Source organism: Dipodomys ordii, unplaced genomic scaffold (genome assembly GCF_000151885.1).
Source record: "Dipodomys ordii isolate 6190 unplaced genomic scaffold, Dord_2.0 Scaffold371, whole genome shotgun sequence".
NCBI classification, from domain to species: Eukaryota; Metazoa; Chordata; class Mammalia; order Rodentia; family Heteromyidae; genus Dipodomys; species Dipodomys ordii.
Window position 1 is genome coordinate 152,143 of NW_012267587.1, and position 16,298 is coordinate 168,440.

At 38.5% G+C, this 16,298-nt stretch overlaps 1 protein-coding gene across 1 annotated transcript in view; it reads right to left on the bottom strand.

The window, feature by feature from the left end:
- Positions 1-5,345: 5,345 nt before the first annotated feature.
- Positions 5,346-16,298, bottom strand: part of LOC106001698 (zinc finger protein 883-like) — a 49,198-nt gene continuing 38,245 nt past the window's right edge. Inside the window, 1 exon segment of the mRNA XM_013036708.1 lies at positions 5,346-5,395. Coding sequence (XP_012892162.1) covers positions 5,346-5,395 — 50 coding nt within the window.

Below are 16,298 nucleotides of genomic sequence, written 5' to 3' on the forward strand. Positions count from 1 at the left end.
AACAGTATCATAAGAAATAAAGGAGGCAAGTAGTGTTGATTTAAGATCCTAGAATACCAATATATCTGAACGAGAAGACTGTGGTCTTGTACTAGGAGCACATAGATGCAGGAGAAATACTCTTTTCAGTCTGAGCTGTCAGATGTATTTAAGCATTTTTCTTGTTTTTCCCTTTCTGATTGCACTTTATTTCAAGGCCACTCCAAGGGGTGAGTGACAGGATATTTAGTTTCAGCTCATTCTAAAAGCTCCTTTGTCCTGAGAAGAGAAGTGGTGAACCATGACTTGGGTACATATTTACCCTAGACCCAATCACTAAGAGTGGGTTAAGTTATATAATTTTTCAGAATGTCAAGGGTCCTACCACAACTTTCATCCTGTAGTAATTTCCAAAGTTAGGCCTTAGAAGAGTTCTGCTTTTGTATGAAGATTTCAGCTCTAAATTAGATTATTTTCTTCTTTTTTTTTGTCGGTCGTGGGGCTTGAACTCTGGGCCTGGGCGTTGTCCCTCAGCTCTTCAGCTCAAGGCGAGTGCTCTACCGCTTGAGCTATAGCGCCACTTCCGGTTTTCTGGTGGTTTATTGGAGATAGGAGTCTCACGGTCTTTCCTGCCCGGGCTGGCTTTGAACCTCGATCCTCAGATCTCAGCCTCCTGAGTAACTAGGATTACAGGCGTGAGCCACCAGCACCCGGCTTAAATTAGATTATTTTCAATAGCCATTTATTGAATGTTACTGGATAAAGTGCACAAATAAAGTCATATTTATGTTAGATAAAATTGTGTTATCATCATCAGTGTCAGTTAATATGACCCAAAGTCTTGACCCTGAAGAGTCTGCTCTCCAGTGATCTAAGTATTTATCCAAGAACCTCCAGTTCCCAAGCAATCTTGACCCCAAGGAGAGAGCAGGATGTTAGGTGAACCTTTTTTCTTCCTCAGGTTAACCTGGAATGATGCACCTCAGAGTGACTGGAAGGGACAGAAGCTGGGATACAGAGCACAGTGGATACTGAACAACGCTATCATAGGATTTTCACTAGACCCTCGGGGACCACCCAAGACCCCCTTGCATTACCTTGAACACTTATATCTTTATGATTCTCAAATTCTAGGTCATTTTTCCTCCCATAATTAGCTTAACATTAAGTGTACATTTTTTTCTGTTCCATCAATGAATATTGAATTTCTTTTAAATTTTATTCTTTAAGTTTTCTGGATCACTTACACCCTTGTACAAAGTTCTTGTTATAGAAGTCTCAGTACTTTGAGTACATGACTACCTGGAGCATCCACAGTCAACCATCTTTTGCCTAACTTGTATGTGAAGTCTGAGCAAAACCCAGCCAAAGCATTCTAAATTAAATATTTCTTACAAAAAGTTTGATGTGGAGACTTTATCTGGTGCGGTGGAAGTTGGTTGGGCTCATGGTCTAGGCTAGAATTCAAAATGGAAGATACAGAAAAGTTTGGTAAGGAACCAGCTGAGGAGAGGAGGGCAGTGCCAAAGTCTTCATGCAAGAGACCAGTCTGGCAAGCCCCTTGGGACAGGAATGAGAAGCCCAGAGCAGGGCCTGTGCTACCCATCAGTCCATCACCAGCACAGCATGGCACCTGCAGCATGGGCCAAGTTGTGCATATTTTTCTTGCCGGGCTGACTGTGGATACAGGGACCTGTAAGACAAGTCAGTGGCCTAATGTAATAGTCTTGTCCTATGTAGATGATACAATTGCTTGTGGACAAGAAGCATTCGTAGTAAAACAATTGTTAGGTGTACTCGTATAAATTCTTCAGGATGTGTGTGTTTGTGTGTGTCCTAAGAAGAAAACAAATTGAAAAGTAGTTCAGAGAGAACTCAAATGACAAGAATGTGGGACTTGAGTGCACAGCAAGATAGATCCATTACAATCACAACAAATAAGTGAAAAGGAACGGTTTCCTTCACTTATTTTTACCAACCCTTACAAATCCCATTGTGTTCAAAATAATAAGGGCAGAAATGTATCTGTTGATGCTTACTATTGTACAACAACTAGTTTATAAGTGACAGCAGAGGCATAAGGTCTGTTCTGTGAGTGTCCCCTGCAATCACTGGAAAGACAGTACTATTGGAAGTGAACTAAAGCCACTTATTGCAGAGGAAGCATTTACTAATTTCAATGAGCAGACTTTTTGTTTTGCTTGTCCTCGGGCTCGATCTCAGGGCCCAGGTGCTGTCCTTGAGCTGCTTTTGCTCAAGGGTAGCACTCTACCACTTGAGCCACAGCACCACTTCTGGCTTTTTCTGGGTATGTGAACCTGAGGTATAGAACCCAGCTCCTCATTCATGTGATGCAAGCACTGTACCACTTAGCCACCTTCCCTGTCCTATAAGCTGACTTTTTATGTTAAAAGAAGAAAGAATGTGTTGGTATGTACTATCCACCTTCCATGTGCAATTCCCAAGGTTCAGTCCCCCAAAGTGAAAGGAAGAAAGTAGAAAATGGAATGACATGAAGTATTCAGTTACAACTACAAAGAAAAATAGAAGAACAAAGGCAATGAGCAAGTAATTAGGTTTTTGTTTGTTTGGGACCATTTGTTTTTTCTTTCAATTGTTGTGTGAGAACTTTAAACTCAGGGAGGGCCTGACATATTCCCTAAGCTTTTCACTAAAGTGCATGCTACCACTTCCAGCCACAATGTCACTTCTAGTTTTTTGGCATTTAATTGGTGATATGTCACAATGCATTTTCAGCTGATGTGCTGCTGAGGAATGAAAACCAGTGCCTCAAGAATGTAAGGGAAACACACGACCACTGAGCCACACTTCCAGCCCTGCCCCCTTTCTTAAAATAGTGTGGTTGGGGCTGGCAATATGGCTTAGTGATAAAGTGCTTGCCTAGCATACATGGAACACTGGGTTTGATTTCTTAGTATCTAATAAGCAACAACAACCACCAAACACCCCTAGAGGTGGTGCTGTAGCTCAAGTGGGAGAGTGAAGGTCTTCAGCATAACAAAATTCAGGAACAGTTCTTAAGCCTTGAGTTTAAGCCCCAGGAATATCAAACAACATCATCAACAACAACAACAAATGAGTAAATGAAGACAAAAAAAACCAGTGTCAGCAAGTTTCATTGATAAACATAACACACACACACACACACACACCTACACAAACACACTTTTAAAAAACCATATTCACCTCCTTTACCCTGTCTGCTTACCCTCCCTGTTCCAACTGCTACCTACATCCACAGGAGAACTTATTCTATGTTTCTGTTGTTTTTTCATTCTTAAAAATTTTTTCTGAAGATTTTATACACACAGACACACACACACACACACACACATGTATCTATCTATCTATCTATCTATCTATCTATATATATATATGGGTGAAAATTACATGAGCCAGTATGCATTTTTGTACAATTCCACCCACTTATTAAAACTGGCATTTATTTCCATATATCACATTAAAAGTACCAATATTAGGTATTGATCTCATTGTCTGGGTGGTATCTCTGACCATTTTATCTTAAGGCTCTTTCACTCTTTCTACTCCTGTATTTTTAGGTGATTAATTGTAGATAAGAGTTTCATTGACTTTTCTGAAAGGGCTGGATGAAAGCTCAATCCTCAGATCTCAGGTTTACTACCATGAGACACTTGTGTCCAGCACCTTTAAATATTATTACATGTACTATGTTATTTGTGGTATTTAGTAATGAATTTTTTGTTTGTTTTTGTGCTGGTCCTGAGCTTGAACTAAAGGTCCTAAGTGGTCCCAGAGCTCTTCAGTTCAAGGCGAGAACTCTACCACTTGAGCCACAGCACCATTTCTGCTTGTCTGGTGATTAATTGAGATATGTGTCTCACAGACTTCCCTGCCCAGGCTGGCTTTGAACTGTGATCCTCAGAGCTCAGCCTCAAGAATAGCTAGGATTGTAGGCATGATGGCTCAACATCCAGTTATACTTCAAAATACTGTATTTACCTATTTGTGGAATACAAAATGATGAGGATCACTTTTTACCTGTATTTTACCTATCGAATATCTAAGAACAATCCTACTTCTATCTGTTTGTGTCTCTCAATTTATGGATTCCTGTAACCATCTTCTAGCTAGCTTCTGCACTTCATTTTTAACATATTTCCAATATTTTACATTACATTTTTTTTTTACTGCTACTATGTCTTAATTGTGTTTTGGTACAACTATCAAAAGGGAGCTGGAGAAAAGAATAGTAGTGGTGGAAGGGAGGTGGTGTTCATCCTCCTGAGAACTCACTTTCACCCTCTAGGAAAGTGAGAAAACACATCAGGGACACTAGTGTTTCATTATAACTCACTCAGCAGAACAAAAAACTGGGCTGAGTGAATCAATCATAAGAGGCTCATCACTAGTGATTAATTAAATATAAAGTAAGCACTGAAGTCCTTTAGGTTACTAATCCAAAACCAAATGCTTATGACTCTTGTCTTTATCACAAGAAAGTGCAAGTGTAGCTATGGTTCAAGTGGTAGAGCATTGTTAGCCTTGAGAAGAAATGATTCAGGAAAGTGTTGCTAGGCACTAGTGTCTCAGGCCTCTACCTTCTCTGCAGACTGAGATCTGAGGATCATGGTTCAAAGCAAGACTGGGCAAGAAAAGATTAGGAGACTCTTATCTGCAATAAACAACTCAGAAAACCAGAAGTGGTGAGGCTCCTCAACTGGTAGAGCAGTAGCGTTGAGCTGAAGAGCTCATGGCCAGTGCCCAGGCCCAGAGTTCAAGACCCAAGCCCAATTAAAAATCGTAAAGTGCCTAGTCTCTAAGTTCAAGCTGTAAGACTTGTTGTAACCTGTTTGGTTTCTCTGATGCAAAATGAGTTATCTTCCAGGTGAGATTTCCCACATTTATTACATTCCTAAGGTTTCTCAGGTGTGTGAATCCTCATAGGTGAATGGAGGTGTGAATTCAGGGTGAAGGACTTACCCATTTCTTACATGCATAAGGTTTCTATCATGGGTGTGTTCTCTGATGCAAAGTAAGCTTTCATTTCAATCTGAAGGGACTTCCACATTTGTGACATTCAAAACGCTTCTCTCCTGTGTGATTTCTCTTATGTGTGTTGCAATCTGAATTCCAGGAGGACTTTCAACATTTGTTACACTCATAACGTTTCTCACCTGTGTGAATTCTATTATGGCTGCAAAGCTGTGACCTCTGCTTGAAGGATTTTCCACATTTGTTGCAATCATAAGGTTTCTCTCCTCTATGTGTTCTCTGATGAAATGCAAGTTGTACCTTCCAGTTGAAAGACTTTCTACTTCACTGATAGTCCTATGTTCATTCTCTGATGAACATGAAGGTTTGACTTAATGGTGGAAAGACTTTCCACATTTGTTACATTCATAATTTTGGTCTCCTGTGTGCTCTCTGATGCAAAGTGAGTTCTACATTTCTTGCATTCATAAGGTTTCGGGCTGGGAACGTGGCTCAGTGGTAGAGCGCTTGCCTTGAATGCATGAGGCCCTGGGTTCGATTCCTCTGCACCACATAAGCAAAAAGAAAAAAGCCGGAAGTGGCACTTTGGCTCAAGTGGTAGAGCACTAGCCTTGAGCTGAAGAGCGGAGGGACAGTGCCCAGGCCCAGAGTTCAGGCCCCACGACCAGACCCAAAAGAACAAATAAATAAAAATAAAATAAAATAAAAAATAAGGTTTCTCTTCTGTGTGAATTCTGTGGTGCGTGCTGAGAACTGACTTGTACATCGAAATTTTCTTACATTCTTCATATTTATAGGGTTTCTCTACTGTGGGCTCTTGTGGAGGGAAAATCAGTTCTGTTTTCTCAGACATAGATTTTGGACACTGCTGATGCTCATCAAGCTTCTCCTGTGGATACATCCTCTGAGGTTTTGTTAGGTGTATGTCTTTATTGAAAGATTTTGCAAATCAAGTACAAATATAAAGATTCTCTCCTGTGTACATTTTTATGTGAACTGACTGTAGGTATTTTCTTTTTGGCTCCAGTCATGGGGGCCTGAACTCTGGGCCTGGGTGCTGTCCCTCAGCTCTTCAGCTCAAGGCTAGTGCTCTACCACTTGAGCCATAGTGACATTTCTGGCTTTTTTTTTTTTTTTGCTAATGTGGTGCTGAGGAATTAAACCCAGGGCCTCAGGCATGCAAGGCAAGTGCTCTACTACTGAGCCACCTTCCCAGCCCTACTGTAGGTCTTAAGTGGAATGACTTTGCACATACAGTACATTCAGGTGTTTTCCTCCCTCCCTGAAATATTTCTTGCACAAGGACGGTAGAATTATCACACTCTTCTCTATATTCATTATGTTTACTGGAGTGTCCTCCAATACTGTCTAAAGAATATGGTCTCTTATTGTACTACCTTCCATTCTCTACCATATTCAAATGTTGCAGCTCATTTGGATTCTCATAATTTTGGATAAAAATGCTCAAAATATCTGTGGGGTTCTTCAACTTCAGTAGTCTCCCTGGGCATGCATCTCATCAGGTTCACTGAAATCCTCAGTCCTCATCCTTCAGGGTTCCCATTAGTCCTAGTCAGCTCTTCCTTATATTTTGAGCTCAAAATAAAAGTTGTTCCTAATCACACTCTTCCCTCAACTGTATCAGTAGTTGTGACTATTTCACACAGAGATTTATCCTGGAAAGACTTAATCACAGCATCTATTTTTTTGCACCTCTAAAATGATTCATAGGAAAAAAATACAAAAAATTAATTGATATCCCAAAACTCTTCATTGTAAAGATGACACATTATCTTTTTAAATTTAAGATTTTAAAATAGCAAAGTTGGAATTGATTTATGAGAATTATATGCCTTTCTCTCTAAGGTATCATGAAAGTAATAATGATATTTTATGATGGAAAATAATATTTTTCTGTGTTTAAGTTTTTCTTTCTTAGTCAATTCACACTTCTAAAAATGCAAATTATGGCTATTTTCAGGAAAGGTAATTAATTAATAACACATCTCTCTCTGAAAGTGTTACAAGAAATTTATCCTGCTTCAAGACAATAAGAAAATGTCAACATGAAACTACACATGAAAATTATAAATGTGTAGGTAATATAAAGGAATGTATAGAACATATATTTAATGTAATCTGTCTAAAGGGAAAACACAGCACCATATTCATGATTCATACAGCATGAAGATTCAATATATAAATAAGTGTAATCAAAACAAAGTATGTGGATTAGTAATATGCATTAATTAGTACTGTACTTGCCTGGCAAATATGAGGACCAGTGTTCAAAGAATACCAACAAAAAATTAAAAAGTGTAATTGATTCAGATTTTCAATGGAATTATTCCATTGAAAAGTAACTATATTATATAATGTCATAGGCTAGTATTGTGACAATATTGTAAACTCTTAGAGTACCTAGTAATAATGCAATGCAGTACCTCCAGTAACTTAACTACCTATGTCTGCCATAAGAAAAATCAGACTGTTTGGGAAATTTACTTTCTTGCAGTTCTATAGTATAGCAACAATTATGATGCATGTTTTACATATTTAGAAGTTCTGTGCTTCATCCTAAGGATGGTCTTTATTCTGTACACAAAATTTGTGGTAACTTCTTTTTTTTTTAGATTTTATTTATTTATTTTTTATTGTGAAAATACTGTACAGAGGGGTTACAATTACATGGGCAAGATAATGAGCATTTCTTATCAAACATTGTAGCCTCCTCCTTAGTTTCCCCTTCCCATCCCTGTCCATTCCCCCGACCCTCCTACCCAATCCTCCCCCGCCACCAAAGTTGTAAAGGTCGTTTTTTGACATAACGACTTGTATATCTCATTGTTGCAATGGGTCCACCTGCATCCCCATTTAAACGATTTGCTTGGGGTTACTTCTTTATTAAAAAAACAGTCAAACTACAAGATTAGGTTACAGCTACTGTATAAGAGCATTTTTTTCTTTTTTCTTTTCATCAGTCACGGGGCTTGATCTTTGGGCCTGGGCTCTGTCCCTTATCTCTTCGGCTCAAGGCTACTGCTCTACCACTTGAACCACAGCACCACTTCCAGCTTGTTCTGTTTATGTGGTGCTGAGCAATCGAACCCAGGGCCTCATGCATGAAAGGCAAGCACTCTACCACTAAGCCACCTTCCCAGCCCCTCTAGTAGCATTTTCAAAGGAGTATATTAGGACTTACATATTTGTTTGTTTCACAGATTCAACAAACCATAGAACCAAAATACTTGACAAAGTATGGCACCTATAGTAAGCATGGAGTCTTTGATAAAACTGGCATTATCATGAACCATGCAGTATAACAACTATTTAGTATAATTTAAAATGTAATAGGCATCAGAGGTGATTTGCAGTGTATAGAAGATTGCCTGAAATTATATTACAGTTGATTTGCTGTCTGTAGGTTACATGAAAGCAAACTAAGAAAGAAGAATCAGATGAGACATAATAAATAGCAAACATAATAAATAGCAAAGTAATTACTAAAATGAAATCATATTTATATTGTAATCTAAAAATACTAAATATATCAGGTAATTTCTGATTTAAACTGAAGAAAATATACTCAAAAAACTCATTAAGCCATCCAAAGAAATATACATTAATTATTAAGAAATCAAAATAAATCAATAATGATACCTGAAGCAAAAAGCAATAATGAAAAGTAAAATACTGATAATATGAGAGGAAATAAACATCAGCACAAATTGTGTTACCACAGATACAGAGCATTGATAATAACAGGTATATCATCAATCTATATAATAAAAATTTTATTCTGAAAAGTAGTGTACAAAGGTATGGTTAAAAGGCCAAAGAATGTTAATTTCTTTAATCTATAATTATGATTGTAGAATTAATACTCCTCTTTTTTTTTGTCGGTCGTGGGGCTTGTACTCAGGGTTTGCATGCTATCCCTCAACTCTTGATGTCAAGGTGAGCACTCTACCACTTGAGCCACACTGCCACTTCCGGTTTTCTAGTGCTTTATTGGAGATAAGAGTCTCATGGACATTCTTGCCCGTGCTGGCTTTGAACTGTGATCCTCATATCTCAGCCTCCTGAGTAGCTAGGATTACAGGCGTGAGCCACCGGGGCCTGGCATCTAATACTCCTCTTAATGACTGAACAACCAGATAAACGGTCATCACACAGACACATGTGGAAGGCATTATCTTTATCTAAATGCTGTTTATAAAGCACTATGCTGTTATATTTACCAAGACAGACACACTGACAATAGATCTGAAGACAAATTGTCTAGAAATTGAAGTACCTGGTTTCAGATGCCCCCTCACAGACCACCAGAGACCACGATCAATGAAAACAACAAAGAGTCATTTTTTGCAAACTTGAGCTTGGTCCTCCGTGCACTCAGTAACTGGTAATGCTAAGAGGCCCCGAGCACAAAATTAGTACAACTTTTATAGTATTAAACAAGTTCACAAGTTTAGGGGGTTTCCACACAAGCAAGTTCAGGGGGGTTTCCACACAAGCAAGTTCATAAGTTCAGGGGGTTTAAGTACACCCGGACTGCACTTCCCTTTTTCTGATGGAACACCTGGGCAACTGTTCTGTTTCTTAAGGTTGGGCAGGGTTGGTGGCAACCTGCGGTTTTTCTGAGAACTATTTTTTCCTTTGGCAGCACAGCTCTCTTTGGTGGTTACGCTGAGCGCAGCACAGCTCAAGGGGCTTGATCTTAAAATAGAGTTACTTTAGCTCTTCAGAAATCAGTATGAGAAAGAAATCTATGTTGTAAACACAATAAAATCCAACAATATGTTTCTAATAATCTATCAGTAAAACAAACAGATGGAAAGTAGAATGGATCTGTAACAAATGTATGCTATCACTATGATTTATAGAATATTAAAGGGAGCCACTCTCTTAATTAAGTTGTGAAATAAATACAAGTGCTTTCAATTATGTATGGTGTATTCACATGTATATCTTCTGGAGGGTGTGGCAGAGCCATAGAATTTGAGGGATATAGGCAGATGAAAATATAGTATACAACTCAAGAGTAGAGATAGGAGGGAGGGATTGGGAGAGAGTGAAGGAATGGAAGACACTGTATAAAAATAAAAGTATTAATCTCTGTATGCATTACCTCCATAATAACATTAAATTACATTAATAATAAAATAATACCTCCAGCATAAACCATTTGCTTGGTGATCAAAATCTACCATAGTTAGAAGAACAGTTTCAATTATTAGACATATAATGCAACACTTAAATGGAAAGATAAACTATTTCAGTTTAGGTTGAATATTAATTCTACATAAACCAATAACAATAATCTGTTTCATTGTAGTATTCAATTAAGTGTTAATGTTAAATGTTGAGGTAAGAAAAAACAAGACAAGCACTTATGGTGTTCAAGACTGTCATTTTACCCTAACTATTAAGGAGGAAACTGAGGTCTGGAAGCCAGCTTAGATAGAAAACTCAAATTAAGCAGCTAATGAACAGGTTAGAGGTATGGCTCCAGTGATAGTGCCAACAGTGAGTGAGGAAGGTGACTGACTGTGAGACCTGGAGTTCAAGCTCCAATAGTAGCTCTAGAAACCTATGGTGGAGTCTGAGTTATGTGTATTACATGTGTTTTTAATTAGAAACCTAATGGTTGTGAAAACTGGCAAGTCTTCATCTCAGACATAAAGAGAAAAGAAAATGAGTGGAGGAGAGAGAGAAGGGAAGCAAAAAGTCAGGGAAAAGGTGGAAGAAGAGGAGACAAGAGAGTAGTGGAGAGAAGGGAAAAAGAGGAAAAGGGAAAGGAGGAGGAGAAGACAGGAGAGGAAGAAAGCCTTCTGGCATTAGATTTGACAGTAAATCTTAAATAGGACACCAAAAGTGACTCATGCAACAAAGAGGCAAACAAACAAGTGCCAGGCTCTGGGGGCTCACACCTGGAATCCTAACTACTCAGGAGAGTCAGATCTGAGGATCATGGTTCAAAGCCAGCCTGGGCAGGAAAACCTGTGAAATCTTATCTCCAATGAAGCACCAGAAAGCCAGAAGTGGTGCAGTGGCCCAAGTGGTAGAGTGCTAGGCTTGAACTGATGGGCTGAGGCACAAGCTCAGACCCAGACTTCAAGCCACATGACTAACAATAAATAAATTAATGAATAAGGGCTGGGAAGGTGGCTTAGTGGTAGAGTGCTTGCCTCGAATGCATCAGGCCCTGGGCTCCATTACTCAGTACCACATAAGCAGAAAAAGTCAGAAGTGGGTGCTGTGGCTTAAGTGGTAGAGTGCTAGCCTTGAGCTGAATAGCTGAGGGATAGCACCCAGGCCCAGAGTTCAGGCCCCAGAACTGACAAAAAAAAAAAACAAAACAAAACAAAGCCACGAAAATAAATAAGTAAAAATTAAAAAATAAATACAAAACCAAAAAAGAAAAAAAAACAAGATTAAGTGCACATAATCATAATCTTGTATAATGAAAAGAACTATCAAGGAAGAAGCAAAAGCATGGTAGGAGAAAATATTTACATATGTCTTTAAATAGATTTCTAACAAATCTGAATGAGAAAATATAAAGAAAATCCTACAAGTAACCCCCACACAACAAAATCTAATTTTAAAATAGGAAAAAGATTGAAGAGACTTTTCTAAAAAGGACATACACAAATAGCTGATTAAAGTATAAAAGTAGAATCAATGGTCATGAGAATAATTCAAATCAAAATTACAATAAAATAACTATTTTACACATGTTAGTATGGCTATAGATTTAAAAAAAATACCAAAAATCCTTCCAAACTCCAACAAAACCTAGGAAAGTTGTGACAACAATGTGAACCTTGTTGCATTTCTCTCAAGTATATAAAAGTATCAAAGATGGCACAAAGAGTCCTAAAAAGAACTTAATATAGAATTACATAGAAAGATGGTCCAGCTACACTTGTACATACCTTAGAGAAAAACAGAGATTTCTATAAATACCATCAAAAATACAGCCTAAGTTTCAAGAAAGACAAATACCACAAAGCAGTCTAAGAGTATTTACAGAGACAATCGAAGTACTTATAACACACTCAGTCCTGTACAACAATCAAAGTTATGTTTGAACACACTATTTCAGCAAATCCAGTAAAACTTCATTAGGATAGTCTAATGTGTGTATGAGGATGTGATGTCTGACCAGTTTCTAGCCAACCTTTGCCTTCCATGAGAAGTTACCTCCTAGGTGTCATTGAATCACATAACAAGTGGGACCACTTTGTCCTCACAATAAAAAATGAGAAACAAACTAAAGCAAATCTGCTCTTAACTTAGAAGGCAAGTTTTGATAATCTGCTAAATCTCCAAGCCATCTTTAGCTTTTTGAGAAACATGTTCCTGAAGCTGAATCTTTTTTTTTTTAATGTTCTTCAATCTTGGAAACACTTAGATTCATAAAATGGAATGTCAAACATTGAGAAGTAAAAGAATCTCATCAGAGATCCTGCCATTCTTTCTTGCTGTTGACAATGAATAAAGATTCTGGAACCATGGCTTGGAGAGAAGCCAAATGAGAGTCAGAAAGAACCTGTGTGATTTTACCCTAGAAGTTCCTGCTCAGAATATGATAGGTGGGCTGGAAAAGCATAAAGCCTTCTTATGGGAGAAGAAACATTCCTGAATCAAGTAGAACATTAAAGTATCCAGTAATGACAAATCCACAGAAGACTAAAGCCTTATGTGTTACTAAACAATATTAACAGAAAATACACTCCAAAATGTAGATCCATAAAATTTAAAAGAAACAACTTATATAGGGATGTGCTTTTGCTTATACTTGTTGGTTGATGACACAGGAAATTCTACTATCCAGCGTTCTGTCTTTTTTTCCCATTTACCCACAATGGTAATTGTTAAAATAAAATACATGAATTTTACAGTGACATTTACAAAAAGTGAAAATTTATTCTGTTTACTTCAGTGAGGTTGTTTTTGATAGGAAACACAATATGAATCTTTTAAAAGAAGTGTTTGCACATTAGTACTGGGGTTTTCTACATCATAAGAATATTTTCTTTCTTTGAAAAATTAAAGTGGAGCTGGGAAGGTGGCTCAGTGGTAGACGCTTGTCTTGCATGCCAGAGGCCCTGGGTTGCATTCCTCAGCACCACATAAGCAAAAAGAAAAAGCCGGAAATGACACTATGGCTCAAGTGGTAGAGGGCTAGACTTGAGCTGAAGAACTGAGGGACAGCACCCAGGCCCAGAGTTCAGGCCCCACGACTAGACCCCCCCCAAAAAGAGAAATCTTAAAACGTATTTATTGTAGCCTAAATGTTCACATTCACAATACTTAAGATGAGGAGTGTTACACATTTCAAAGTGGGATATTTTTGTGTGTTTTGGGATTTGGACTGTCCTCATCCACATTAGTGACTGAACAATCTGCCTCAAAATTGTCAAGTTTTCTATTTCATCTTATTTTATTAAAATATAATCTGAATTTAAAAGAGGACATTGTAACTGGACTCTCATGTCTAATGGCTGTAATCTTAACTTCTCAGAAGACTGAGATCTGAGGAAAGTTAATATTATCCCCACCTTTGCTCCTCAGCTCCACCAAGACTTGAGCTCCTCCCAGACCTAGAGTTCCCTCCATACTGCTGACCACTCCCTCCCTCTACCCACACCTAGCTGAGCATGCACCTACCTAACTTCCTGCCTCCAGCTCCTGTGGCTACCTGAAGACAGACACATGCATGTGCTCCCTCTCCTGGGAAATATGGTCCTTCTAGTAAACCTTATAATAATCTTTCTCCTGTGCCTGCTTCTGGTCCCCTGGGATGCACATGATGGATCCCTACAAGGATCACAAAATGAAGCCATTGGTAAAAGAATGTCTGAGAGACTTATCTCCAATAAAATAGCCAAAGTAGCTGGAAGGGGAGGTGTGGCTTAAGTGGTACAACATTATCATGGAACCAAATAATTTCATGGTCATTTTCCAGACCTTGAGTTCAAGTATCAGGACAAGCACACATATATCAAGGTCATTGTATTGTATTCAAATTATATTTTAACAATTAAATTGGAATACATAGATAGGAAGTCTCTCTCTCTCTCTCTCCTTTTTTGTTGGTTGTGGGTCCTGAACTCTGAGCCTGGGAACTGTTCCTAAGCTCCTAAACTCAAAGCTAGCACTCTACTACTTGATCCACAGTGCACTGCCAGCTTTTCCTGCTTCTGTGGTTCTGAGGAATCATACTCAGGGTCTCATTCATGCAAAGCAGGCACTCTACCACTGAACCACCTGCCCAGCCAGTCTCTCTCATTTTAAGTGATGTAAAATAGACTAATTATATTAATGGAGAAATTGTAATTTGTCAAGAAAGGACACAATAATTGGAGTATATCTGTGCCACGTGCATTTTGAAAGTTTCAAACACCATAGGAAGTGCAGAGGGTGAAAAGAAGATCACTATGTTTATATAAGACATATTCAAGGAATGTTTACCATTCATTGGCTTCAAAGCACAAAAACCAAGTTTATAAAGCCACATGGGTGAGTACCAGAATCTCTAGGTTCAGTCTCTAGACTCTCCTTGTCTAGAGAACCAGAGGATTCTCAGCCAGTTTCTTGCACCTGCAGGAACAAGGGCTAATGGCAGCACAATTCCATTAGGCCAAAAAATATCATCAACCTCAGACTGGGGAAAGATGGTAAGGGCAGACTTTGGCTGGCGACTCAGATTGCTTCAAGTTACAGCTCCCAAGTTCCTCTGAAGAAGAGACACTGGGCTTCTTTCTCTTGGCTCTGACTATAGAATGCAAAGCTGTACTTCAGAGCACTTCCAGCAGCAAGGCAAAAGGAAAGAAACTTGAATTTACAAACTGAAAACACCAACAGTGGCCAAGCAGGTTCAAGCGCCTTACCCCGGCAGCCCTCCACTCTTTCAAAGGATTTGTGCCTCAATAGAAACTACAATTCCCATAACACAATGCATTCAACTAGAGGAAGTGGGCTTGTTACAGGGTTTGGACTGGCACCAGACACTTGGTCCTAAGTGTGCATGGATGCATGGGGACCTTTCTCTCCCAGCTGCGGGAACTAAGGTGAGTTTCTTCTTGACAAATCAGTTTACCTCCTGAAACATTGTGAGATCAACCAAAACAAAGAAATGTATTAGGATCATTAGATAATTTGGCTTTTTAATTCGTAGTTTTATTAATGTAATTGAGGTTATGAGATTCCATGGTTATTGATTTTGTTTTTGTTCAAAAGTATGTTCCTCTGAATATAAATTAGGTCGGTGTTTTGCCTTCAAAATGTGAATATCTCTCCTATCAGTTTAAAAAGGTATTTGCTTCTGGGTGCCAGTAGCTCATGCCTGTAATCCTATGTACTAAGGATGCTGAGATCTGGGGATGCTGCTCCAAAGCCAACTCAGGCAAGAACATTCATGAGCTTTCTCTCCAATTAACCACCAAAAATACGGAAGTGGCCTTGTGGTTCAGGTGGTGTAGAGCTCACCTTCAGCAGAACAGCTCACGGATATTGCTCAGGCCCAGAGTTCAAGCCACAAGATCAGGTATTTCCATACAATTAGCTGATTGATTCTGGAATTATTTTCCCCTTCCCTAATACATATATGTATATATAATATATAATATATATTATATATACATATATATGAATAAAATAGCAGAATTTTAAGGTAGACATACTTTATAATCTTAGAATTGAATACATTGGTCAAACTCTACCCATTATTTTCCCAGAAACTCCCAGATTCCCTCTATGAAATTTTAAGGAGTTTTTGGTTATTGGCATATGAAATTTGCCTTTTCTTTAATAATTTTTTCCCTCCTTTTGTTGTTGGTCCTGTGGCTTGAACTCAGAGCATGGGCACTGTCTGTGAGCATTTGCTGTGCTGTACTTGCCTTTCTTTTATTAATTGCTTCAGGAAACTAGTGAAAAGTTTCCTCCCAGGGGTTTCTTAGAAAATGGTACTCCTCCTCCAAGACTCTTTCAAAAATGGTTATCTAGGGTGATCAGGGTGAATGTGGGTGGAGATAGAGTTCAGGGTAGGTCTATGTTCATGTGAAGCTTGATAACTTGATCCAAACCAGTCTGTTTTTACTTTTCTGTTTTGCATATCCTGTTGTTTTGATTTTCTACCTGTTCTCTGATCCTAGAAGTTTCTGCGTGCTAGGGGTCCTCAGAATTGTCTTCCCAACTGTATCCATTACACTGTGGAATAAACCTTTTGCCTCTCTCCCTCATGTCAGACATCCTAAGCTTTTCTCTTAAGGATTTGTTGTGATTGTTGATGATCCTTTCCACACATCATGATT